Below are 26,311 nucleotides of genomic sequence, written 5' to 3'. Positions count from 1 at the left end.
TTGCTTCCCGAGCTGTCCACTTCTATTTAACGCCTGGCTTGCTTGCCTCCGCTTCGCCTTTTAACAGGGGTATCGATAAACCTGCATCAAAGCAGAGCCCGGCACTTCCTCACAGCTGGCCTCGTCATTAAGCAAAAAAATGAGGAATGGGAAATCTGACTTTGTGCTTTAAGGTCACTGGATAACGGGGCTTTTCTCTCACCTCTGGGGAGATTATTCGATGGCACAACCCGGACTCTCAGCAGAAGCAAAGCAAAACCTGTTTGATACTGTATCCCTGCTCCCATTTTCTTCCCAGCTCCTGTTTTATTAGATTTGCTCTTCCGTGTATAGCAGGGACAGCTCTGGAGCGAGGCAGGAGTGATTTCAAGATGCAAAATTTAGGGTGAGTTAGGGAATATTATTGGCATCCCTTTTATTTAGAGTTATGAGGCATGTTTCTAAGCGCGGAGAAAAGGTTTTCCAAAGTGCACTTCCGACTTTACGCTCTTGCTTAAATCTACCATTCCTGTTTTCCAGGCATTTGCAGACCAGTTCTCTGTGGGAATAGGGAAGCCAGGTGCCCAAGCTGATGCACAAATCCACTTCTCCCCATCTCTCATTGCTCACCGCCTGCCGAAAAACAGTATTAATCCAGGCAGGAAAACCTGCTGCCATCCGACCCGTTTAACGTCCAGCCACAGTGGGCTCTGCCCAGCCAGGAAAACTGATATAAAGATGTTGGTGGCTGCTCATCCTGTAATGAAAAGAATAGAAATTCATTTTCTTTCTCCAAATACATGGAAACACAAAGAGCAGGTTGAATTTATCAGCTTGTATTTCTTAAGGTTTTACTAAACACCTCTTGGAGAGAGGGGGAAGAAGGAAGAAAAGCAAAACCCTCAGAGCCCGCGAGCTGCTCTGCTGAAGGCAGCGACCCTGTTATTCCTTAAATAATTGTGCTCACTCGATTTCCCTGGGCTGCAGGTTTTACCTTCTCTGCTTGCAAAAAAACCCCAAACCCACCCAATTTTGGCCATACTGTTTTAAAAAAATTCAATAACCCCCACCGCTCAGCTCTTGCAGTTCTCAGCTCCATTTTCAATGTGATTTGTGGGAAAAAAAACAGTTTAAAAAGTGTTTTTCAGGCCTGTGCTGGGGATTGCTTCTCGTTTAGTTAAAAAATATAGCCTAGTAACAGTCGGAAGAGGGAGACAGAGCCCAGCAGTCTCACACCAGCTCTCACCCACCTTTCCTCACTGCTCGGGCATCCAAATAAATGAAGCCAGCCTCCGGCTTCCAAAATACCCTTATTAATAAACAGCGCCACTGATAAACCCAGTTTTCTTCACTGAGTGGCGCTGCAGACACATTACACTTTTGCAAAATCGATTTTATTTTTTTTCTTTGCATTTCACTTTTGAGGTGATTCCTCTTGCTCGCTCGATGTAGCAACTACAACCAACCCCGGGGTACCCGTGGGATTTTGGTATGTTCGGAGGGAAAACAGGTCCCTGATCTCCGCTCCCTCCGCTGTGTTTGACTTGTGGCTGCCAGGGGAAGCTTCACCATCGGTCGGTTATTGCTGAGCCCACACCAGAGCAGCCCAGGGAGCTTTGCAGAGGGTTCCACTGGGTTTTTTTCCAAATAAAACCACATTCGTATTTTTGCAATTCATCTTGCTTGAGGCTTCCCCTCTGCAAGTGCATTTCCCAACACGGCTCAACTTACTGGTCCAGGGTTGGATGCAACACACGCCTGCTATTTAATTCCTATATTTCGAGTGAAGCAGGAGGGAATTGCCACCTTGATCACTAAGTTGTGCTAAAAAATATATATTATAAAAGGTAATTCCTTTCCTGGTCATTAGAGGTTGGTCTCCAGCAGAGGGGGGTTACCTCCATCCCCAGTGGTCGCCACAATAAAGCCGTCTTCGTCTTAAAAATTGCTGGGCTCTCCTTTTCCGCGCGTGGAGATAAAAAACTGAAGCCACAGTTCGTGGGGAAGAGCAGGAAACCTTTAGAAATGGGTGTTTTGCCCCTGCTCAAGCCTTGCCCAAACATCTGTCTTGCCCCAGGAGGTGGAAGTTGTGGGTCCCTGGGGATTTGATTCCTGGAAAAGCTCTTTGGAAAGGCCCTGCTGTGCCTGTGGAGTCTGGGCACACCTGGGGACCTACCATAAAGCCACTATTTTTCAGGAGATAAGGCTAAATATAATATAAAGATACCCCAAATTGCAATGGTGATGGTGCCACTTCCCTCCCTGACAGCCTGACCAGTGTGCAGCGAGTGGAAGCGACTTTGCAAAATGCAACAGAAGTCACATTTATTGTGTAAAAAAAGCCCCCAAAACCCCAATAAGGAGATGTACAAATGCTTCAAAACACCAAAGTAGTAAAAGAACCCAGGGGAACTCAGGTGCCAACACAGTGCATCACATTTTTTATAACCTTCCAGTGTTACTTTACAGTTTCCCCCAAAGCATCTCATGAACCTGAGAAGATAAGTCACATTATTTCCACATTCGACATCTGCCGCCTCCCTAAGAGCTTTGCTCCAAACTGCCTTTCAGTCCTCCACCTTCTCACGCTTTGCTGTGGCAGATGGCACCTTCCTCCTCCTCCTCCTCGTCTTCCTCATCCTCAGCATTGACGGGAATGTAACCCCCTTCCTTGGGCAAGCACCAGCACCAGCCTGCGCCGCTCAGATCCACCGCCCCGAAGCTGAAATCCTGCATCTCCAGGATCCTGAAGTCAACAGTGTCCAGCCTGGAGTAGATCTCATTGAGCTTTTGCCAATACATCCAAGCCATCACGAGACCGATCACCTGCAAAATACGAGGATTAAAAACTAGAGTCGTGCAAACCCTTCCTGAAGGTCTTCTCCTGCAAGGGATGCTGTCACCTGAACTTCCAAAACCGGCCATGAGACAAGAGAGGACAAGATCCAGTAAAATCTTCTACCAAAGCAACAGGCTAATTGCTAAACTCTTTAATGGCCTCTCACGACTTCCCACACCAGCCCTGACAGTGGGACGCAGATCAGTTGGACGTCGCCACGAACATCGCAAAGAGAGCGGCAAAGGTCTTGCTAAAATCAAGATATTGCTGCGAGCGTGGTGCTACACAGGTTATTTCCCATTTCCCTGCTGGCTGGCAGGGAATAAAAAATACACTTTAAATCTTTAGGAGAAATGAGGGGGAAAAAAAAATAAAGCATTTTCATCAGTGGCAAGATTTCAAGCACATTGATTTGATTTCACCTGACGTTTCCTTTGCAGGACACCTTGTGGTGGCTACGAACAAGATGCCAGCGAGGGTGCGGATTAGGCGATAAGCCATCACGAGGAGCTATTTGCACACCAGACGCTGATGACGTCCATGCACGGAATGGGATGGAGAAGGATGAGATCATCTCAAGCCTCAGGGCTTTTCCTCTCATTTTCCAGGCAGTAGTTAACACGTTTTTCTGCATAACCATTCCTTGCAATGAAGAGTCAATAAATAACTTGCACCTGTACCATCCATCAGCTGGAATCTCCTGCACTACTGCGGCGCATTGGTTTTAGAGATGAAAAATGTTATTAATCATTTCTCTGGGTCCTAATCGATCTGTTAAATAGTCTGGAAAGTGGGAACGTTAAGAGAAAGATAAATGGGGCTAAGAGCAAAGGGTTGTAACGCATCTTACGTTAGAGACCATTTTATCCCGTGGTGGAAAGGGAAAAGCGTTTGCCCAAAGGAGGCTGCAGAAAATGGAGGCAAAAACTCCACAGGGAAAAAGCAAAGCAGATAAGTGTCACCCAGCGAGCTGAAAGCAAACAGGCAAACACAACCATCAGCAGGCTTTATTAATTTGCCTTTCAGAGATGGAAAAACACCCCGCCATCCGCACGAGCAACTTGCGCCTTGCACAGAAGCTGCCTCAAAACAGCTCAATATTTATTTTTCCCTCCCAAACTGACCTGGAGGTGGATCCCAAGGGGACCCTGCGGATCAACAGCTCTTCCTTCAACAAGTGGGGAGAAGCGGAAGACCACGTCCCTTGAGACGTTCTCCCAACGCAGAGAGTCCTTCCCTGCAATCCTCAGTCGGAGCTTGCCCCGTTCCTGCTTTCCTAATTGCACCCACTGATCCTCAAAGAGTATCCCGCTTATTTGACGTTCCACCTAATTATTGATAACAGGATTAATCACCAAAAGAACAAACAGACGTGCCAGAGGCTGTGGCGTGGTTATGGCTAGCAGGGCTTTCCTGATTGCGGGAATTACAGAAACGCTGGACTCGTGCCTTGAAGGTTCTTTGCTGGGAAAGACAACTGAAGATGCTGAAAGAAACATTGAAGTCTGGAACCATCTTGGCATCTCCTTTTGTTATCCAAATGGCCCGAAATCAGGTAACCTGACAGCCCCAGTAACCTTCGTGTATGTATCTGCGTAGCTCCCTGCTGCCCTCAAAATATTCACCGCTGCGCTGGATATTATATATCTGTCTCGGCAGGCAACTCCTTCCCAGCTACTCTATGAAATGATTTCAGCCTGTGTACGGAGACAGCACTCATCTCCATCTCAAACCGTGCAGGAGGCCAAGGCTGGTTGGCCGATGCTTGGAGATGGCTCTGTCTCTCCATGAACTGCAGGGAGAGCCCAGAGCAACCCGTCCCATGCGGATCTGGATAATAAGATTGTGCTAATCCATATTCAACAGCAGAGCCTTTAAGGATTTAAAAAGTTTTAAAATAATATTGAAATGTACGTCAAGCTTTAGCATTATTTACTTCTATTAGCAGATTAAAATCCCGCTGCTGATCCAGTGAAAGGACCAAGAAGCAAAACCCTTTGAAATGACAAATTTTAAGGCAAGCATGTAATTTTTTCCTTCCTAAACCAAACAGTAATTCAGAAAAGATTTGTGTTTACAATAAATTTAATGCAAATGAATCCAATTCTGCAAACCCAGCTTGGTTCGGGGACATCATCCCTCCTGGTCCTCTCCTCCTGATGGCAATGCGACGCAGGATGTGTCATCCCAGTTAAACTGGGGATTTCTTGAACGGAATAAAATTACCCCAAGTCCTCAAGTCAGCAGCCTGCATCCCACAGCCTTTGCTCTCCTCTGAGTTATGAACCAACTTCCATTCCAGCTCAGCTCTAAATATCCTCTTTCACTTAATGAAAACAGAAAAAGCTGTCAGGAATATAGATGCGTTCAATATCCCCAGCACCAAGGGCACCATGTTTTCCAGAAGTAAAGAGACTTCTAATGTGAGCATTGATTTTATTGCATTGCAGTATGAAGGAAGGTGTTATTGCAGAGGAGCACGTTAACAAAATGTATCACATATGAGGCTAAAAAAATTAAAAAGCTGCTTTTCTCCCTGACTTCCCTCCCCTCGTGATGGTAATCACCACTGAGCGAGGGGAGGACTGCTCGGGAGTTACTGCTTGCGGGTCATTTAAAGTTAGAAAATTGCCTGTTGTTTCTGGCTGGTGCTCAGTGAAGCACTGCTGACTGGGGAGGTCTCTAGTCTGCCGCTTTCGGAGCTTTTTGCTGGGGGATTTAAATGCACGGGGTTTGCACGCAGGTACAAGACCATCGAGTAGCTGCTCTTACAGTGTGCAAGACCAACCGCGTGCATAAAAGAAATCCAAAGACCTTTGCATGTTGAGGAAATCAATAAAGCATACAGACCCACAAGAAAGCCACAATATTATTTTTTATATATGGATATAATTTTTGCAATGATATCGCAATAGCAATGGCAATAGCATTTGCAATATATATATTGGAATTTGCATTGATAATGCTAATTGTAATTTGGTTGCACCCAGAGTCAAGGATCCCCTGCGGTGACAGCTATGGAAAAAAACACCCTGCAGATGACATGATTTGAGAATTATTGTCTCAATTCCCGTCCGGACACTGCGGGAGGGAGCGTGCAAAAGCTTGCACAGGTATATCTTTCCTGCACCCTTCCCTTTGCACACACATGCTGCCCACCTCACTCTCTGCTCCCTGGCCACCTTGAGCACGAATCAAGAAGGGAAACTGCGAAACCAAAGCATCACTGTCAGAAGCAACGAAAATCACTATGGCCATGTGGATACTCAGATTATTATATTTTAACCCACTAATCACATGACATTGCACCAGGAAGGACATATCCTATTGCCTAGGTTTTTTTTTTTTTTTTTTTTAAGAAAAAGTTAAATATCAAAATGCCCAGCAAAACAGAACAGGGGGCAGATATCTGCTGCCATTTCCCACCTCTCCAGCTCCTCCCAGTAGCAGCTCGGTGGCCTCAAGCTGATCCAAACTGGCATTTTGCACTGAAGACCAACTGCAGACTGAAGACCTTTATCTCCATCTCTCGGCAGCGCCTTGGGACTCCCCTGGGAAGCCACAGCTGAAATCTGCCCCAAACCCATCCAATGTAGAGTAAGAAACCTCTGCGTCTTCATTTTCAAGCAGCAAAAGGGTGAGCAGGATGTCTGCTGTCAGTGAGGACCGGCCATAAATTCTCCCATCCAACCCATCCAACCAGCTAGAGGAAATTTATTTCCATCAGAGAGACAAAAAGAAATAAGCTCTCCAAAGCACAAATCCTCAGGGATTTTGTCTCGGACTCCCAGGGGCTGTACGATGCTTACAAGCCACCTGGGAGGATGGGGAAATAAAAATCATTCATCACTTGCAGCTTTTCATATCCTCCTGTGCCGCTTAATCAACCCCCTCGTTTGTATTTCTCCTGTCCCCGCGAGTCCCCGGGAGAGGGACCTCCCTGCCCCAGCAAAACCACGCGGGGACACGCAGCCAGTCTGATTATTTTTCTATTTTAAGCCCCAATTATAAATGCTCATTTAATCGCAGAAGGTTCCCATGGATGTCTGCAAGTCTCTGCTATCAGAAGACCCTTAAATTTGCTCTATGCAAAACAGGAAAAGCTCAAAAAAGCAAATTAAAAACCCCATTATTTTGTTCCTGAACTTGCAATTATTAGAACAGTGATGTTTATAACTGGGTGCTGTATGGTGATTAAGCTACGGGAGTTGGTCTGTCTGGCTGAGCAAGGACACCATCCTGCTGCTGTTCCCCAAAATTAAATAGCTATTGCCCCTGACACAGCAAACGTCTCATTTCATCCACTGCTATTACTCCAAGGCATGAACAGTCATCTTGATATTAGAAGAGATATCCGGAAGAGATTGGAAAAACATGGTCTGGTGGTTTCAGCGCCTGTTCTCCACTCTTTATTTTGTAGTGGCAGTGAAGCATCCTGGTTCTCCAGCGCGATCCGTCTCAGCTAAACTCTAATATTGCCCTTCCTGGGACCAATACTCCCCTCTCCTCCAAAGCCCAAACCTCTCTTTCCCCTTGGAGCTGACAGCAGCCAACAAAGACTTTTTAAAACCATTTCAAACAAGACAGCATCGATCCTAATTACCAATTTACTACCAACATCACAAGACCAAAATTAGATTAATATGGAAGTTTGGGATACTTTAACACAACTAATGGTTATTCCTTCTCTTCCAACACTTAAGGAAGTTAAATACATACAAATATTCAAGGCTACGCTCCAGTTTCTGTGGTTCTGGCGCAGCACAGAGCCTTCTGCTAGACATAAGCCACGTATTTCTGTCTCCCACGTACGTGCTGTAAAATTTATTACGAGGTTCTTTGGTGCTCAGCTCCATTCCAGCTCCAGCTTTGCTCACTGTCTTGTAGTGGCTCCACTTGTTCTTTTGGATTAAGCGGTTTTACATTAGGAATAGGTCTCAACGGGGCTGATATGGCCAAGATCTAATTGTAATATCCTCCTTACTGGGAAGTGCTCGTTGATTGATGGCTCGTCTGGCAAAAGGAAGCACGCTCGGAGTCAGGAACATTTTTAGAAGCAAAGAAGGAAAGGGCTCAAATGCTCATTTTCACATTATTATACAAGAAGAAAAAGGTCTGGAAAACCACAGCTGTTTTCCCTTAGGGGTGTGTGTATGCACGTGTGCATGTGCATGTGATCGGTGCCCTCGATTCGGGGTGGAAAACGTGCATTTTGGGCCCTTGTAGAGCATTCAAAAGGAACTCGGCTCCTTCAGTCGCATTTTCCTGGGCAATCAAACATGCAAGGCTCAATTTGGCTTTTGCTTAACAAGGGCAAAGATTAAGGATGCAAACCAGCAACAAAACGATGCTCAAGAGCCCTTGCAGGGCAACAGCATGATTAACCGCACCCCGCTGCATCACAGTCCTAACAAAAGCAACTCTGGCCACGGAGAAGATAATCCATTGGCCCAACGAGGGTCTTCTGCAAGCAAAACTTTCTGCAAAAAAAACCCTTTTCCATGCAAACCTCACCAGCTGCAGTGCAGGCATGTGCCCGGCTCTGCAGTTCTTTGCCCATTTGGGCAGCTGTAAAGCTGGATCATGCTAAACAGAAGAGTTGAATCATTTCAAGCTTTCCCAGAGCTAATCAAGTAAAAGGCAAGCATTTATCTTTTATTGGCTTTTCCTTCCATAAATTAGTATTTATAGACCAAGCTCTCATAGAGGTCATGGACTGCGGATGGAAAAAATCCCTTCTATTCCCCTTTTCTACCACATTAAGCACACATCAGCCGCTTGAGAATGTACTGCCTTCCAGCCCCTGGAGCAACTTAAGATATTAAAAAGCAAACAAAATACAAATTAATCTTGCAAAGAAAAAGCGATCTTTGACAATACAAAGCCCTTTACACAAGGAAACATTTAACATTACTGTCACTGAGAGATGAAGACGCCAACCTGCAAAATGCCCGTTGCAAGTCAAATGCTGCATTTTCGAGGACTGAAATGGCTGATCTTCTGTTTTTATACTCTTAGGAGGGAACATCCACCTCTACGCTGATGGCCTATTACTCTGTAGCTGCTCCCAGCGTAGAGCTCTGTAGATTGATGAAACAGCAAAGCGAAACAGAGGTAGCAACAATTTACTGCGAGTCGACTGCGCTGCAGGGTCGATAAATATTAACCCTTGGCAATGACCTTTCAGAGATTTTTTTCGTTTTAATTGGACTTATGCCACTTTCTGCTTCTTTTGGATGGAGAAAAAGGGGTTGAAGAGCTTTTTTGTGCAATTGTTTCTACCTTATCACAGTGGCTATGTCTTCACCTTGCTAAGGAGGATGAAATACCATCAGAAAACTTCCCCTGCAAAGACATGGGAATGGAAAAGTTGGAAATGCTTTTCCTGAGGTTAATACAAAAGCTGCTGAAAGAGCGCTTGGGCCTGGCAAAGGGGGAAGAGCGATGCACGAGGATATTTGGCTTCTTTTAACTACGAACGTGTTTTATGCACGCTGTAAACTCCTTGGGCAATCTTGCTAGAGGCAGGGAATGTAGGGATGCAGCCAGTATAAAGCAAATTTATGCGCTTTGCTGCACCTGCTGAAAGATCTGGAGTTGCTTCATAATTAAACACAACCAGTACGAGGCCACAATGTGAATTTGCCGTTGACTGCCAGCGACTAAATTAAAATGTCTTTTTGAGAGCAATATGAAATGCATCAGGGTTTGGCCTCGATCTGCAGCTTGGCTGAGAAGATGGGTAAGGAGACGGGACTGTTACTGGAGAATGAAACAAAGGAAAAAGAAAAAAAGAGAATTAAAGGTACTCTGCAAAGGCAGAAAAATAATTGAGTTGGTGCATTTATGCTTCGCTCTGAATGAAGTAAGGCAAATGAACACAACCACTTCCCCACTCCCCAGATTTTCCCAGTGCTCGATGGCTTACTTAAAAAAAGCAGAGACATTCATGATTTAAGAGCGATCATAAAATTACAAATTCCCTCTGCCCTGCACCGGCCAGGGGAAAGGCTGGCTGCCATGCAGTGACATACCTGGGCAGGATTTTTCCCTGCCTCCTCACTCCTTCAATCAGTTCGACACCTGACAGGACCCAGCAGATTTGAAGATTTCCCTGAATGCAATTAGATGGATGCCCGCACGCATAAGGAAGTAAAGCCAAGCAGCCCGCCCTGTGCCCTTGACATCTTGCACAGATATTTGGGGAAAAGCAGAGAAAACTTAAAAATTCAATAACTTCCCACATGATGGGAAGCCAAATTTTGATGGTTTCCCATGTCTGAGCATGATGGAAAGACAACACTAAGAGCAATAATTGCCCACTCTCCATGCGCACTCTATGTCAGTCAAAACCTTTCCTGGGTCCATCTTCCTGCACAAGAAGAGGCGGTTGCTTACCCCAAATCCAAGCACAAATCTCGGACTCTTGGATGATGAACATCCCACCCTTTGAGCCCTCGAGCTGCTTGTCATCACAGACAAGGCTGAAGTTTGAACCTAAGGAAGAACAACACTTTGAGGAAAATGGGGCAAAACCCAAAGCTGGTGTCGAGACTTTGGTCCCAACCTTCTCCCCACCATCCTGCAAGTTTTCCACCAAGGTGGTCTGCAGCTCCACGGAGAGGCACATGTCAAGTCCCAAGGGCCGAAGATGAGACAGGTCAATACGTCTACTCTTCCCAAAGTTCAAGGCACTGTCACCTCTCCACATCAACGATGCCAACCCTTCCCCTCTTGGATCAGCAATTCAAGGACAATATTCTCACCCCAGCTTTCTGCTGGCAGCTGCTGGGGACGAAGCTGTTTCTGGGCTGACAGCTCCTGGCAACACAGATGGCCATTTATAACTTTATTCCCTCCAAAACTTGACAGAATCAAATCCGATTTATATTTAAAACCTGAAAATCGTGAGCAGATGGGAAGAACGAGGTTCCTCATCTGAAGAGCATTTAACGGCACGCCAGAAAAATCACAACGCTTGCTCAAAAGCACTTGATATTCATCAAGGCTCAGCAATCCTTATTGCCATCTCTGTTTTTTTTCCCTATCCTTCCCAATTAAGAGCATCATGTTGGCAGGTTAATGGGTAACGCAACAGGCAGCTCCTGTAATGGACTCTTGACATCCTGCAAGGCAGAGGGAAGTGGTTGCCTCTATTACGGCACTTTCTCACCCCATTTCTGTGCCTGTTACATTTCCTGGTGGTAACACAGCAGAAGTCCATTGCTCATCTGCGTACTTTGGAGAAAGCACTTTAGAAACGTGGAGCATCACAGCTAGGATCGGGCACTAACCGCTCCCCCACCTTGGTTTTTCATTTGGACCATCTGAGAGCTCAAGAGGAAAGTCCATCCTTTGAAAAATTAGATGGATGCACCACATATTTCCCCAACAGCTTCTGCTTTATTCAACCACTATTCTACCTTTTACTGCAAATGGAAACACAGAAAAAAAAAAAAAATCATTCCTATTTAGATCTGGAAAGCATCACCAAATACCTCCAGTGGTAAACCCAACATTCAATGAGACAAAAAGAAAGCTTTTGCTTGTGAGCCTCAAAAGGAATAATAAAAAAAAAGGATCAAATCAACACTAAATCATCAAAGTTCTGTCAAAAATAATTCTGGAAAAATCTAAGAGAGATATTCACCACCTTGCCAGCACAGTGTCAACAGTGGTGCAAAGGGATGGCCCCAGCTGCAACCCAAAACTTCTCTCTGTATGGAGCATCTGTGACGAAAAGCTTATTTACCTGTGCTGGAAAGTTGCTCAGATCCTCAGGCATCATTAATGCGAAATAGATTCCATGAAGCATGGCAAACACTGCTAAATTTATGATTATGGTTTATTTTGGTTAATATTTATGCTCTATTTGAAAAGAGCAGTAAAAACAAATATAAAAGGATTTGTTGTGCTAACATATGAATGTCTTGCTTTTAGATGTTATTACTCAATCAATAATTAGATTTCAGGAATGTGTTATGAGACAGCCAGCACCGCAGTTGTAAACCGTTAATTTTGGTAAGGATGCTCTGGAAAGCGCTGTGATGTTTGCCACCCAAGGCACAAATCTCAGATGTAAATGGAGGGCAGAAAATAACTACAAATGATTTATTTTCCTCTTCCAGCACAGTGAAAGAAGTCGAGAGGACGCCGAGCGGATCTACCACGTACCTGTGGAAGCAGCAGCGAGCAAACGATGCCCAAAGTGGCCTCGAAGTTGTCTTTGAGCCAGAGCCCGACAGCGTGGATGCAGCCTCGCACGTGGATGACATTGAGCAGCTCCAGGCGCTGGAAGAAGAGTGAAGAGAGGCATCATGGTTTTCATTGACATGTTGGGTTTGGGGGAGAGATGTTATTTCTTGTGTTTGCTCCTTCTTGCAAGTCAAAGGAGCGGCATGAGAAGTGTTTGGGAATTGATTTCTTGGACTGGACCTTTCGCTGGGGTTTCTTGCCAAAAAACTGTCCCTGGGAGCTATGGACCATATGCACGGAGATGCTGCAGCTCTCTGCTGTGATACAGTCCCGCAGTCACCCCCGAAGGCCTCAAAATCAGCTTCTCTCCTACCACCAAGCCTCAAAAACCAACTCAGGACCAGCATTTCCTGGGGCTGATCCACAAAGGCCATGCCAAAGCCTACAGGGACTACCCAAACCTGCCACGAGCCTGCTTGCACTCTGTGAGGCTGAGCAACACCCCAGGATGTCAGGGAAAATCAATAAAAATGAATTTATATACAGTTGCAGTAACAGTAAGCCTTGGTGGGGAAGAGCTTACCTGCAAATAATTGGGTCTTTTTAGGGGGCTTGGGGAAGGAGAAGCAAATCATGTACATACGAAGGAAAAAGCCAACGTTACCTCTTTATCGAGTGTCCTGTATCCACACAGGGTGTTAATGACTTCTCCAGGGACCTGTGAACAGAGGATTGGTGAACAGACTTAGCTTGGAGGAAGCCGAAGGGGAAATACAGAAGATAAGAATAAAAAATAAGAAATAGAAGAGCCTTGACCATTCAGCACAGCACAAGGCAAGCCGCTACCCTCGAACCTCACTTTGCTACCATGGGCTCCTTTTTGCCCAAACGCAATGCTGAAACCACGCACGTTGGCAGTAAGCCGTTAGGGATTTTTAATTGTATTTTTTTAAAACCCACTTTTCTCTCTGGTTTCTGCTGTTTCAGAGGATGCTCATGTCCCCCCAGTGCTTTTCCAGTGATTTGAGCCAGGACCATATCAGGCGAGCATTAAGCAAAGCAGTTCTTTCAAAACATTACCTTGATTTTCTCCTTGTTTAATTCCGGCCACGTTTTCTAACACCTTCAGTCATGCTCTCCTTCATAATAAAGGGAATTTCACAGGGATTAAATGTATTGGGCTCTCCAGAAATCAAAGGGGAATTTCCCCAAAGTCTTCCACCACTTTGAGGAGGAACATAAGGATTTTAGACATCCCCAAGGCTTAGATTTTTGTTGGCCAACAAAAATGTTTCAAGAGCTACAGCTAATGACAGAAATCCTGGCCAAACGCTGCTGTTCAGGTTCTTTATAAAATAAAATCAAATCTAATTCCTCTGTATCTGCCAAGATGGAAAGCGGTACATTTTGGGTTACAAAACTGATTCTTGCTCATCCCAAAAAAAAAGCAAAGCTGGAGAGTAGCTCTGGCATATCCTGAGCTAGTTGGGCACTTTGGACCTCTCGGGATTGATCTTCTGATGTTTGAGGGGTTTTTTTGGCTTGCTTCATGGATCAAACAGCAGCTTCCATAATACCATGTATTTCTAAAGGGGCCTTGTGCCCATAAAGTAATAACATGCTGAAATTATTATGCTTTCAGAAAGATGGCTTTGACAACCAGTAAAAGCTCCCAGACAACAAAACAAAAACATCTCATGCTTCCAAGGCACGAAGATGAAAAAGAGAAATGTGCACATTTAGGTGTAAATTATGCTTTCCTGCAAGACACAGCATAAAAGAAATGTGCACCTCCAGACAGACTCTGGCCATAAAGCTGCAGTTTGTTCCTCCGGTAATTGGCAGGGAAATTATTCCAGTGCTACCCTACCAAAAGCTTCTGTACCCACCACATTACTCAGCGCGCTATCAAAAATCCCATCTCTCACCACTTCAAGACACTATTTACAAACTGGGCACAGCTAAGGAGACTAATTAGTCCCCGTGCATATGAAAGACTTGGAGGCAAATCTGGAGATCAGCAGCAAAGCACCCATCAGCATCGCTGAGAGAGATTTCATCCAGCGTTGGGACCACAAAAGGGGAAGCCTTCAGCACCAGGGGAATTTGCAATGCTCTTAAGGTAAATAATATTTACCTATTGTGGTATAAAGGAACCTATACATGACCAAGGATCCACCTATTTGGTTTACATTAAACAAATAAACCACTTTTCCTGACAGCTTTCAGTTGTCCTTGCTTTTCAGACTCACTTTGGTGGACATCACAGGACCCTTGCTGGTGAAACACCATTGCTGAATTGAAATTTCTAACATAAAACCAGGCAGAAGCCTTTCTTCTTCCAGAATGCATTTTGATGCCTTCAGGCATCCCAAAAGAACAACACACACAGATGTTTAAAACCCACCAAGGACTGCAATTCTTGCACTTCTTGTTCAACCAGCTTTTCTCCCCACAATTGGTGCCGAACGTCAGCGATGACACTTCACAAGGGGTTCCCTGGTTATTCCTCCAGCTACAGGGCCACCGCAAGATCTTCTCTTCAGCCCTCAAGTAACATATTTCAAGGGAAAGGGTTTTCACTGGGGCTTGCACATCTCATACCCAACCAGGTATGTCCAGAGTATCACACACAGGTACCTTCTTCTTCCTGATGTGCAGAGGTGCTTCTCTCACCTTCTCAGGCCCCAAGGAAAACCCCCACGACAATTCTGCAATTTCAGCAAATAGCTATGAATAGAGACATGATGGAGCTTATGGTAAATGCAATTACGGAGGGTTTCACTCCATTGTTTAAACTATATTTTTATTAGCTTGTGTGTTGGGTTTGTGTGGCAAGGTTTTGGTAGTGGGGGGGCTACAGGGGTGGCTTCTGTGAGAAGCTGCTAGAAGCTTCCCCTGTGTCTGACAGAGCCAATGCCAGCCAGCTCCAAGACGGGCCCGCCGCTGGCCAAGGCCAAGCCAATCAGCGCCTCTGTGATAACATATTTAAGAAGAAGAAAAACACTTAGAGAGAGAGAGCTTTTGCAGCCGGAGAGAGGAGTGAGAAGATGTAAGAAACTCTGCAGACACCAAGGTCAGTGCAGAAGGAGGGGGAGGAGGTGCTCCAGGTGCCAGAGCAGAGATCCCCCTGCAGCCCGTGGTGAAGACCATGGTGAAGCAGGCTGTCCCCCTGCAGCCCATGGAGGAAGGATGAGGGGGTGTAGAGATTCCACCTGCAGCCCGTGGAGGAAGGATGAGGGGGTGTAGAGATTCCACCTGCAGCCCGTGGAGGACCCCACGCCAGAGCAGGTGGAGGCACCTGAAGGAGGCTGTGGCCCGTGGGAAGCCCACGCTGGAGCAAGCTCCTGGCAGGACCTGTGGGCCCGTGAAGAGAGGAGCCCACGCCAGGGCAGGTTTGCTGGCAGGACTTTGTGACCCCGTGGGGGACCCACGCTGGAGCAGTTTGCTCCTGAGGGTCTGCACCCTGTGGGAGAGGGACTCACGTTGGAGCAGCTGGTGAAGGACTGTGTCCCGTGAGAGGGACTCCATGTTGGAGCAGGGGAACGATGAGAGGAGTCCTCCCCCTGAGGATGAAGAAGCGGCAGATACAACGTGTGCTGAACTGACCGTAACCCCCACTCCCCGTCCCCCTGTGCCGCTGAGGGGGAGGAGGTCGAAGCCGGGAGTGAAGTTGAGCCCGGGAAGATGGGAGGGGTGGGGGGAGGTGTTTTAAGATTTGATTTTATTTCTCATTGCTCTACTCTGTTTTGCCTAGTAATAAATGAGATGAATTCCCTCTCTAAGTTCGGTCTGTTTTGCTCGTGACGATAATTAGTGAGTGATCTCCCCCTGTCCTTATCTCGACCCACAAGCATTTCGTTATGCCTTTTCTCCCCTGTCTAGTGAAGGAGGGGAGTGAGAGAGCGGCTCTGGTGGGCACCCGGCCCCCAGCCAGGGTCAACCCACCACAGCTTGTTTGGTGTCGCAGACAGCAGAAAACTCCCAAGGGAGCTGCCTTTCTTAATCCGTTTCATGTACTATTGATACTGCACTGGGCTGATTTCTTATCCAAAAGTGCCCTGCAGTGCCAAAAATCAAATCTCTGAAGAACAAGGCTACATCTATCTGCCTGGTTACTCTTCTCCCCAAGAATGGGTTTCATTTCTCATGGAGATTTAGATGTATTTGGCGAGGTCTTGCTTCCTGTAAAACTGCTCTGGCTGTCAGAGCCACATTCATGGGCTCTAATTCTTGAAAAAAACGCAGAGGATTTACTGTGGACTTTCCCTCCCAGTCCTTCGGTAGAGTATCCTCCAGATTCAGCCAAAAAGTTGTCTTATTTCTAACCCTACTATATTAATCATCTGTGATTTCTTCTATCCCCAGTGCTGCGTGCTGTGCCAAGGTCTTCTGTTTGCCAAATAGTTACCCAAAACTGTGGGGAGTGTAAAAATATGGAAAAAAAGCACTTGACACTCTCCAAGACATCCTCACTCGTAATATGAAAGGACAACACATGAATTTCTAATTCCATCTTCAGGACCTTTAGGATTCTTAATCAACGCCCTGATTAGAGATGACAATTATTTTTGCAGCTGATTTGCATGTCAGACTTCTACTGATAATTCAAACACCTCAGATTTCCCTCTTTTTCCATTAAAAATCCAACAACAATACAAGATTGATGATATATTTTCCTTGTGCAATTAGTAAAGCCTTGGGGCACGGCCAAGGTTCAGAGGCAATGCTGATACTCCTGATGCTCTGAACCTCAAGGAGGTTTTGCTACCAGGATTATGCTTAGCAAATCCTTTTTTAACAATGTTTATAGCATTTCTGGCCACAGCAACCAGGGATATTTGCACTTTTTTCCCCCCTGCCTTGGCCCAGCTCCTGGCATTTTATCCACAGCATGTGTTTGATTGATTGCAACGAGGTGGATGGTTGTATTAAACAAGATGGTGTCAGAGCACTTAGCTTAGTCTCAGCAGAAAATTGCTGTTTGGGGTGTGGGTGTCTTGATTTTCAGCTCTGAAAATCAGCACAGGAGATCCTAATGGCTCTGCCAATCCACTCCTCCCCTCTCTCCATCTCCATTCAACCCAACTCGTGGCACGTCGGAAATGCAACCTTGCAAGGGCAGTTGCTCACGAGCCTTTTCTTATTCCATTTCACAAGGGTGGCTCTTTACCTAAATACATCTTCCGGCCCCGTCTTCCACAAAACCCTCAAAAACCTCCTCATCAGGAGCAGACATCAGTAACCACAATCCCTGTATACCGCTAAACCCTGCAGCGGCCGGCTGAGAATTGTGTCCTCTTGGGCAGGAAAGCGGAGGATGACAGCTCATTTGGCTCCAGGCTGAGATTCAGCCAAGTCCTTTTAAGACGCTGCTATTTCTTTGCAAAAAGATCCTCCAAACCATTTTATATCACACATTAGATTGAAAACTAGGGACTCGGCATTTCTAACAACTCCTTGGCATGGTACAAATGCAATTGATAGCCCAATACTTTGGCATTCTACGTTAAACCAGCAGAGCCTACTAAAATACAGTATCGCCTGTTTTTATATATATATATATATTTTTAGTTTCTTTAGTGTCTCACACCAATACTGTCTCAAATCGCTTTGCAAGATGGTAATAGAGTTTACAAGAAATCCTATAGCGCAGAAATATGCAGTAATAACCAGCTGGAAGAGGGTGTTTTGCTGAAAAATTGACTGAAATACAGGCACTTCCTGTGCCTCGGCTGCCTTACCTTCCTGATACAGCATGTGTAGGGCACCCCGCACGCCAGCGGCCCGCTGCCGTTGCAGGAGTGGTACTGGTTAACCTCCCAGTCTCGGTACTCATCGCCGCCGCAGCAAGAAAACTGCAAAAAAGAAGAAAAGGAGAGGATGAGACATGCAGCTGAACAAACCTTGACATCTCCAGCCTTGTCCTGCATCTCCAACACTGCTTTGCAATGCCAGCATTGAGCGCCCCAATTATATTCTGCTTCCAAGGACCCTAAATACGAACTTGAAGACACCTTGTAAAAAAAGAAAAATGGGTGTTTAGCCCCATTTATCGCCATTTAGAGGTGTGTGGCAATTATAGATGCATACATGCATGTATTGGAGGCATCCTTGCTTTCACAAGCGAAGGAAAGATCGGGCTCATTCATGCTTTACTGATTTAATTACAGGTGACTAATCCATCCTATTCCCGGGGCAGGCAGGAGAGATGGCTCTTTGAGCGCCTTCAATGAATGTATTTCTTGGCTCTTGAAGGCAGCTCGGTTAGTTGCTACCATTTGACGAAATGCTAATAAGACTCTGCAGTCTAACAGGGATTTCTCTTCCCGTCAAGTTAAATTACAGATCAAATGCTACAGCTACAAAAGAAAAAAGGTTCTTTTTTTCTTCTCTTTGCACAATGAAGAAAAAGAAAAAGTTTAATGAAAGTAATTTTCTGTTCTCCGCAGAATAAAAGTGTGCTTATTATATACCGAGTCATCCTTTCTCTTGGTAAACAAGCTTGAATCTTTATATTTTGCCCCAGAAAGAAAAGCCTGAAGTGGGCAGGAGAGGTGTGTGTGCTTGGTAAGACAGAAAAAAACCCCAGGTTTTCCCCATTTCTTTAAGTACCACACTCTTCAAGGAGCAGTTTTCAGGAGAGGTTTAAACCTGTGAGCACCTGCTCCCCCTCCTGCGGATGAGCTGGTGGCAATACTTGGCCAACAGGAGCAGGAAAAGTCGTCAGCTCTTGGGGTCTTCATGGCCTCCTCCCACACCAGCATAGGCAGATATGGTCAGGAGCAGCCACCCCAGAGATTTACAACTATTTTCTAACTTCCTACCTTTAATTCCTCTATTCTTTTTAATCCTGGCCATATCAGTGAGGGGGAAAAAACACCCCTGGAAAGAAGGGGAGAAAAACACCTAAAGGGATATTGGCTATTGCTACTTGTTTGATATCCCCTTGCTGCAAAGAAATTTTTTCCATTTGCTTTTAGAACCATGCAAAAATTGTTACAAAATCCTTATAACAAGAGTTACTAGCTGCTGGGAAGCCTCACTGGGGTGTTTTCCTCTCTGGAAAGAGAGTTTAGCCCAAACTACTCTTGTGCATGGATTTATTTCTCATAAGTTGAGAGAGACTTCAGTGTGGGTTTTACTTTCATGCTGGACCTCAGAGAAGCATAACAAGCAAAAAAACCCAAAGAGAGCCCATGGAAAGAGCCTCACAGGTCGCATCTGAGGAGCTCTCCGTGTCAAGGACCGCTGATGCTACCCATGAGATGCAGGCTCATTACGGCTAAAACCATCGCTCTCGAAGCAACATGCTCGAACAAGTCATACTTGTGAAAGCTTCCTTTAATCTTCCCTGGGAAGAAAGGAGGAGGTTTGCAAGCGCAACATCCTCGTCCCTCCAAGCTTTACTTTGAGTTTGGAGCCACTTGGGTTTGAGCAAGAACCACAGCCCCAGCAGCTCTTTGAAATTCAAATCTTGTGCTCAGCAAAGTGGTTTGAACTCTCCTCTTCCACCTGTACTCAGCAAACCATTAGAAAAAAGATAAAGCGAGGAGCGGTGGAGAGCTGCAGTTAGTGACTTGGGGCAAACCTGGGCTGTTGAGTCATTGTGGTCTCCAGTCTCACATCCGAGGGCAGTAGTTCAGCAAAAACTAGTGATAAAAACATATAAGTATTATTTTCTTTAGGGCAATTTATTTCCATATCTACTTGCTCACAGGCAGCCAGAGCGAGTAGGTGTTGACAGGTAGAACCACGTTATTTGCACCATCATCCTGGTTATATAAAATATTAATGTCTGGCATTTCGGACCATAATTACTTGTTATTTTTACTGTATGATACTGGTTTAAGGGTGTGAAGGCAGCTGGCTCTAGTTTAAAACATCACTTGAGAGAGGATTTAAGCAAAATTCAAATCCTAAGGAGTATAGTGTGGTTTTGCCTGACCTAAATAAGCCGTGTGCCAGCTAACCTATGCATAGACAAGGTTTTTAATAGGGAAAAAGGCAAGAATAACCACTAAATGATGATAACAGGCTGCTCTGAGCTTGTGTTTTATCAAAAAATCAGGACTGGGTGCAATCCTTCCAGACTAACTGCAATTTTTCTTCCTCCCAAAGTGAACCGGGCTGCTCAGGTCCTGTAAAACCAATTTCCCTTCTCTTAAAAGCAGTTATTTCTCTTCATTGCTTCCTCCCAGTCCTACCCCCAGGACAAAGCAACTCTGCATTTCAATCGCTGCCATTGCTGCTGTTCCCGATTTGGAAATCATACGCTAATATAAAAGCTCACAGCAATGAGCAGCACATTCTTGCAAAGCTCCTTCTCTTGCTATGAGATAAAACGTGCAGATGTTAGACTTCTCAGCAACTCTGTAAGTGGCCACAACTTCTTTTAGTACACAGAGAGACTTTAAGATTAAGATCTCTCCCTGAAAACTTTTAATAAAAAGTCAAGTGAACAAGTAGACGGGGAAAAATGTTGTAAAAATGGGGTGATATTATATGATAAGCACCTGATCCTTGTTTGTTTGGAGATACAGAAACCATCCTGCAAATACAGCTGCTTTATCTGGAGATTTGTGGTCTAACCTCCTTGCCAAGGCTCCGACCTGGACTTTCTGACTGCTTCAATTTATCATTCATACAGAGAAGTCTGAATTATAGCAACCTCTTAGAGAAGTTAGAGTAAAACTTGAAAAAGATTCAGATCTTTCTCAAAATCAGTCGTGTCTTGAGACCTTCAGAGGGTTCCCAGGCTTATTAATGCGCTCGGCTCAGTAACGATGACTCCAAAAGTCAAAAGCAGGTATTTAAGCAAAGAGACGGGAGCGTGGAGGGCACCACTGGCCTTAAATTCCAGCTACATCAAAGAAGAAAGAGCTTCAGTCTCCTTTTCTTCAAAGCGAGAGATAAGATTCACATATTTATGATGCTTCAACCCATAATGAAAGGAGAGAAATCAGGCCGAGGTGAGAACATTCAAAGTTCATCTGGCAAAGCCTGGCTCTGCTCCGCAAACCAACCCAGGAGACGTAACATCACTGCAATTTCCATCCTGAGTCTGAAGTTTTGGGTTTTTTTCCACTTTTTTTTTCATTTGCCAAATGCTTCAAGCCAAGTGCTTCCCTCCCACCATAACACAAATAATAGTAACCCAAATATCCTCAACTCAAACCATGAGCGAACCTACGTTAGAGCCACCCGAGCTTGTCTGGACCGGCCACATGCTTGATGGCATGGATAACAATTTTAAATCCTGACTTTATTTATCTTTTTGATGTACTTGGGGGGATGCATCGCTGCTTTGCTGAAGCACAGCTACCTTGGGTTTCGAGAGACAAAAGGGAAACACTTCCAGCCAGGGCTCAATGGCAGGAATTAGGAAGGGAATTTAATTTAATACTTAATTTAATATTTAATACCTCAAACAAACTACAATAAAATACAAGGCAACAGCAGCAGCTTATCAAAAGTTTGGTTAAAAAAAAATAGTAAGATTTGCAAGGATGGTTTTATCGACCTGCAGGTTGGTTCAAGGATAAAGGATGGAAACTGCCAACCCCTGGCAAGCTCTAAGCATTAGATATGAGACAGATTATGCAACCACACACCTAAAAATATTAAAGCAGGCTATGCCAAGCCCCAATATTGAACTGGACATAGCTCTCACCAGTCCCAGGAGCAGCTGCTGCCCACGGAGAGGCTGAGCTCTTCTCTCCTTTCCAGCTACTGTGTGCAAACACCTTATCTGCGATTTTCCCGTTGAGTCAAGGGCTTGGCCAGCTACCAATGACACCTCGAGTAGAGAGACATACCTAAGGTGGCCTAACTAAGGGTCATTGCAGCCCTGAAGCAGCTTTAGCATGTTATTTTATTCCTCCACCTCTCTCTATGCAGGTTGGGGTAGCTATCAAAAAGCTTTCAGGTGTTAGGCACTGGTTTCCCGTCAAGATTGGGAAATATAAATATCCTGGTGTGGAGAAGATGATGTTCTTTGCAGGGAACACAGACAGCAGAATAACTTACCGAAAACACCAGTGGGGTGGGCTTGGAGAGCAGCACAATGCAAAACTGTGCAAAAAGAACACTGCAAGCCAAGAAAGATCAAGATATTCAAGACAGATCAAGCAGGGCACCCTAGGGATGGGAATAAACTCTAAAAATACAGACAAAACTAATGCTTCCGCTTCAGCGAGGCACAGAGCAAACGACTCCTTGGCAAACTTCACAACCAGATCTCCCCGATGCCACCCCTCCCCTCCAAACCCGAACCTTTTCTTGTACAAAATCCAAGATGTTCTTGAAGTCAAGGTCATCGTAATAATGTCTGATGCCCTCTTGGATGTTGGAGTGGAAAACTGCATTCATCTGGGGATAGAAAAAACAAAAACACAACTCACATGTGGAAAAGGCACCGGGAAAATATTGCAAAACATGAAAATTTTTCATAGCAAGTGTTGCCAATTGTTACCGGAGTAAGAATCTAACTCACATACTGGCACAAGCCTATTTCTTGGGGCAAAATTCATTGGTTTTGAGCTCTCAGGGTTAGAAGCATCCCATAGCACCTCTCCGTTTCCTGCACACGCAAGCAGACCCACGCACCTTTACCCACTCAATTTTTCCTATACGTTGCATATTAAATTTAATTATTAGGGCAACTTCTTCAAAATCTCCCTCAAGCTCTCATAGACTAACATGATTTTAACCACTGGTGGGGGGTGTTGCTGCGTTAGGAGGGGCTGGAGGAGGTGAAATGATCTGTGACAGCCAACACTGCTGGCTGCAGGGTGATTTATCCGTGGGATGAGCTACGTGCAGGAGCAGAGACCTCATCAGAGCCCTCAGTCATTCCTAATCCCAACAAATCATTCAGCAATTCAATCACGCCCTGAAAGGGAACAGTGCAGCTGAGCTGAGGCTCTCCCTGCTGCTCCTTCAGCCGTATCTCCGAGGACACTTTGACACATCAGGCACTTCACATTAAACACTAATTGAATCGAAAATGTGTTTTACAGATGCCTGGGAAGCTTATTAGTGAGCTGGGAGCAAAGGCTCGAAATGTCCTATGCAAAGCCCGGTGCAGGTTTATCATTTGACTCCTGACAAACCGCCAAGCAGAAATATTAATGAAGGAAAAAGGAACTTTTTTCTGAGTTAGAAGCAGGAGAAGGTGGTGGTGGAGGAGAAAAATGTTGTTTTTCATAATTCACTCTGACATGAAAATTAGAGGTTGGGCAAACCGGGAACAGAGAGAACGTGAAAAAAAGAGAAATGAAGGCACGTCAGAGCGGCAAACAAAGCCCGCCGACAGCGAGGGATCAGGCAAGGGGATCTGAAAAAACCTTTAAGAAATTGCTCATGTGGAAGTTTATTAAAACGCTAATTCTCAGTTTGCCCGCCACTAAGACCAACACAACAGGCGATGCCCAGGTTTTACCGTTTTATGCTTGTTTTCCCCCAGATAGGCTTACCCACAATCCTATTGCCCTCTGAGAAGATGCCAGCCCGGAGGCAGCCTCTGTAATTAAATCTTGATTTTAAGGTGGAAGATAAATGTCGCAGGGTTAAATCATTAAGTTCCGGTTATGAGACCTCTCCACTCCCTTCCCTTCAAGGATGCCAAACCCGTTATCTCTGATAATCTCCAAAACCCCATTTGCATATGAACAGAGCCCATTTCAATGCTCAGTAGCTTCGAGGCCACTAAATTCATTCCTCATCCCTGCTTATTTAATAGAAAATCCAATTAAATATGTTTTTAACAAATTTAATAAACAACCATTGTTGCAAATGCAGATTTGTGCCTCCGAACAATTTTAGGTCAAGTGGATTCATCGCTTGTCAGATCTCTCTTTTCTCTCTCCCTCATTGTTTGATTTTTAATTAGGTTTTGATATTGTCTGTTAAATTTAAATTAAGGGACAATTTAGGCGCTAATGGTTTCTACTCAATCGATGAGTTTAATCACAAGGTTGCAATCCCCTCTCTCCTGATGGTACCAGTGCTTCCCGTTGCATCCCTGTGGTGCTGAGCACCATCACTGAGGCCCAAAAGCGGAGCAAAGCAAGGGATTTCATGCTGAATTTCACCAAAATACACCCTCTATGTGGCAGCACATATTGACTTTCTATATTTCCTCCTATGGGAAGGACTCAAGTGATCTGATTTTCCTCGGAGAAGCATATTTCTCCACTGATGCACAGTGTTTTTCAGAGATCGGAGCGTTTCGGAGAGCTCTGGGAAGCTGCTGGATGGAGTTGGCTGCAGGATCCAAAAGGTGATGTCCTCCCCCATTGCCTCCCTCGACTTTGGGGCTCACCACGCACACATGAAGCTGTTTGTGCGTGGGGGAATCGATGTTTAGAGCCCGTAAGTAGGTATTTCAGATGTCGTTCTCCTGCCTTCTGCATTCATTGAGCCAGCAGAGATTGAGATTAGCTATTTAATCATTTGACAGATCGCAAGGGTAAGATTAAATTGAAAATGGCAGGGTTTCTGCAGCAGAAGGCAGGCGGCCAGAAAGGATATCCGTTGGAAGCGTTTACCATCTCGCTGGCTCAGCTATAACTCAAACCCGTCCTTGCAAACGCAAGCCAGCAGTTAACGTAATTGAGGCGAGGAGCTTAATGAGTCCTCAAGAAAAAAAAAAAAATCCAACAGGTTTTTGGCTGAGAGTCTGCAGAGGGAGCTGCGGCTGCCGCGGGGGCTCTGGGTGGTGCTGGAGATCCATCGCAACTCTGGAGGACGATGGGCAGCCCCAGAAGAGCAAGAGCAATGAAAACTTTCCATTTTCAGGGCGGACGTTAACAGATACTTGAGGATTTTCCTCCTCAATGACACACAGAGCAGCAGTTTGTCGCCGTGCAGCATCCAAAGGCCTCCTGATTGCACCCACCTTGTTTTCAAAGATGATTTCAATGAATATCAGCAGCAGCTCCGTGAGGAAGATCACCAGAAGGACCCAGAAGAACTGAAAAGAGAAAGGGAAGAATTAGCCCTGCTCCAAGCCAGGCTGTGTCGTCTGTCAGTGGTTAACCACAACAAGGGAGACCTGGAAACCGAGAGCTGCTTTGAAACACTTAGAAATCAGATCATTTCATTACGAGCTCCCCAGGGAGCTGCAAATCTCTTCCAAAGATCTCAGTCCTAACAGGGGAAGCGGATGGACAGAAGGAAGGATTGAAAAAAAGGAACCAGATGCAATTTGAATGGCCAAATTCTGCACAGGGAAACAGATAAATTGGATGCAGCGGGAACAAATGTTATCTCTGAGAGGTCCCATCTGACTTTGCACAGGACGGAGAGCAAAGCTCTGCTCAGCTCACACTTGTCTCCCCGAGGCTACCTCCATCAGCGACTTTGGAGACTTGCCAGAAAAAGGAAGGTGGAAAGTTACCATGGTAACTAGCTAAAAATCCAAAAGCAATGTTAAAGAAAAAAAAAAAGAGGTAGGGAGAGAGAATTTATTACCATGATATTCACTTTGACCATTGGTTTATTAGAACAGCCTGTTTACAAAGGCAGGTAGCAAAGGAAGCTGCATGCCCAGAAATTATTTCCCAAGCTTGGCAAAAGAAAAGCGCTGTTGCAGCAAAACACCACTTCATGCCCCAAACTGTCGGAGTTTTTAATTAGCCACCCACCAATGAGGTTTGCGCCATGCTTATTTGCTAAGAGCCAGCTAGCGTGGTCCCACCAGAGGAGCAGCACCACCTTCATCACCAGCTAAATCAGCTCAGGCCAGGTATAATTTGGCAAGGAATCCCATAATTAAGGCATGCAATTAACCAAGCACCTATTATCTTGTAGGCAGAGAGGATACAGAAAATGCCGCACGCATCTAAACTGATATAAAATGGGATTGCTTCAGGAGGAAGCCCAAGGCGGTGTGGTTGATGGTTTTACCAAGCAGGACATGTCTAGGTCTCACAAGAAAAAGAAATTGAATTTTGGAAACATTTTTGTTCTTCAACCTTACTTAAAACCCAAGAAAAAAAAAAAAAACAAACGAGTGATTTGTCCTGTTTACTGGGGAAAAGTACAAACTCCTACCAATCCTACTGTGAGTAGAGATAACAGAGTGCAGCTTCAAAGTGCTTCAGCCATTGCACACTGTGCACCAAGTTTGTCCTTTTATTTCCTTCTTTCAGTCTCGATTTCTGCCGTACAGTTTGTCAAGTCAAGATATAAAAGGCAAGGTTTATGCAATACAACTCAGCCTGCTCTGTGCATATTGAAATCAAAGCTAATATTTAATATCCAGGTTTGATAGCTGATTTATAAACAAATGCA

The 26,311-nt window shown here is 45.1% G+C and overlaps 1 protein-coding gene across 2 annotated transcripts in view; it reads right to left on the bottom strand.

The window, feature by feature from the left end:
* Positions 1-2,323: 2,323 nt before the first annotated feature.
* LOC129196653 (tetraspanin-15-like) overlaps positions 2,324-26,311 on the bottom strand; it is a 52,222-nt gene continuing 28,234 nt past the window's right edge. For both annotated transcript variants that reach the window (XM_054804458.1, XM_054804457.1), the window contains exons 3-8: positions 24,915-24,989; positions 22,289-22,384; positions 17,758-17,871; positions 12,678-12,731; positions 11,993-12,109; positions 2,324-2,805 (exon numbers count right to left, since the gene is read on the bottom strand). In XM_054804458.1, the coding sequence (XP_054660433.1) occupies positions 2,563-2,805; positions 11,993-12,109; positions 12,678-12,731; positions 17,758-17,871; positions 22,289-22,384; positions 24,915-24,989 (699 nt within the window). In that variant the 3' untranslated portion in view covers positions 2,324-2,562. The remainder of the gene's footprint in view (positions 2,806-11,992; positions 12,110-12,677; positions 12,732-17,757; positions 17,872-22,288; positions 22,385-24,914; positions 24,990-26,311) is intronic.

Source organism: Grus americana, chromosome 26 (assembly GCF_028858705.1).
Source record: "Grus americana isolate bGruAme1 chromosome 26, bGruAme1.mat, whole genome shotgun sequence".
NCBI classification, from domain to species: Eukaryota; Metazoa; Chordata; class Aves; order Gruiformes; family Gruidae; genus Grus; species Grus americana.
The sequence above is the reverse complement of the archived record's forward strand: the minus strand, read 5'-3'. Positions and strand labels throughout refer to the sequence as shown.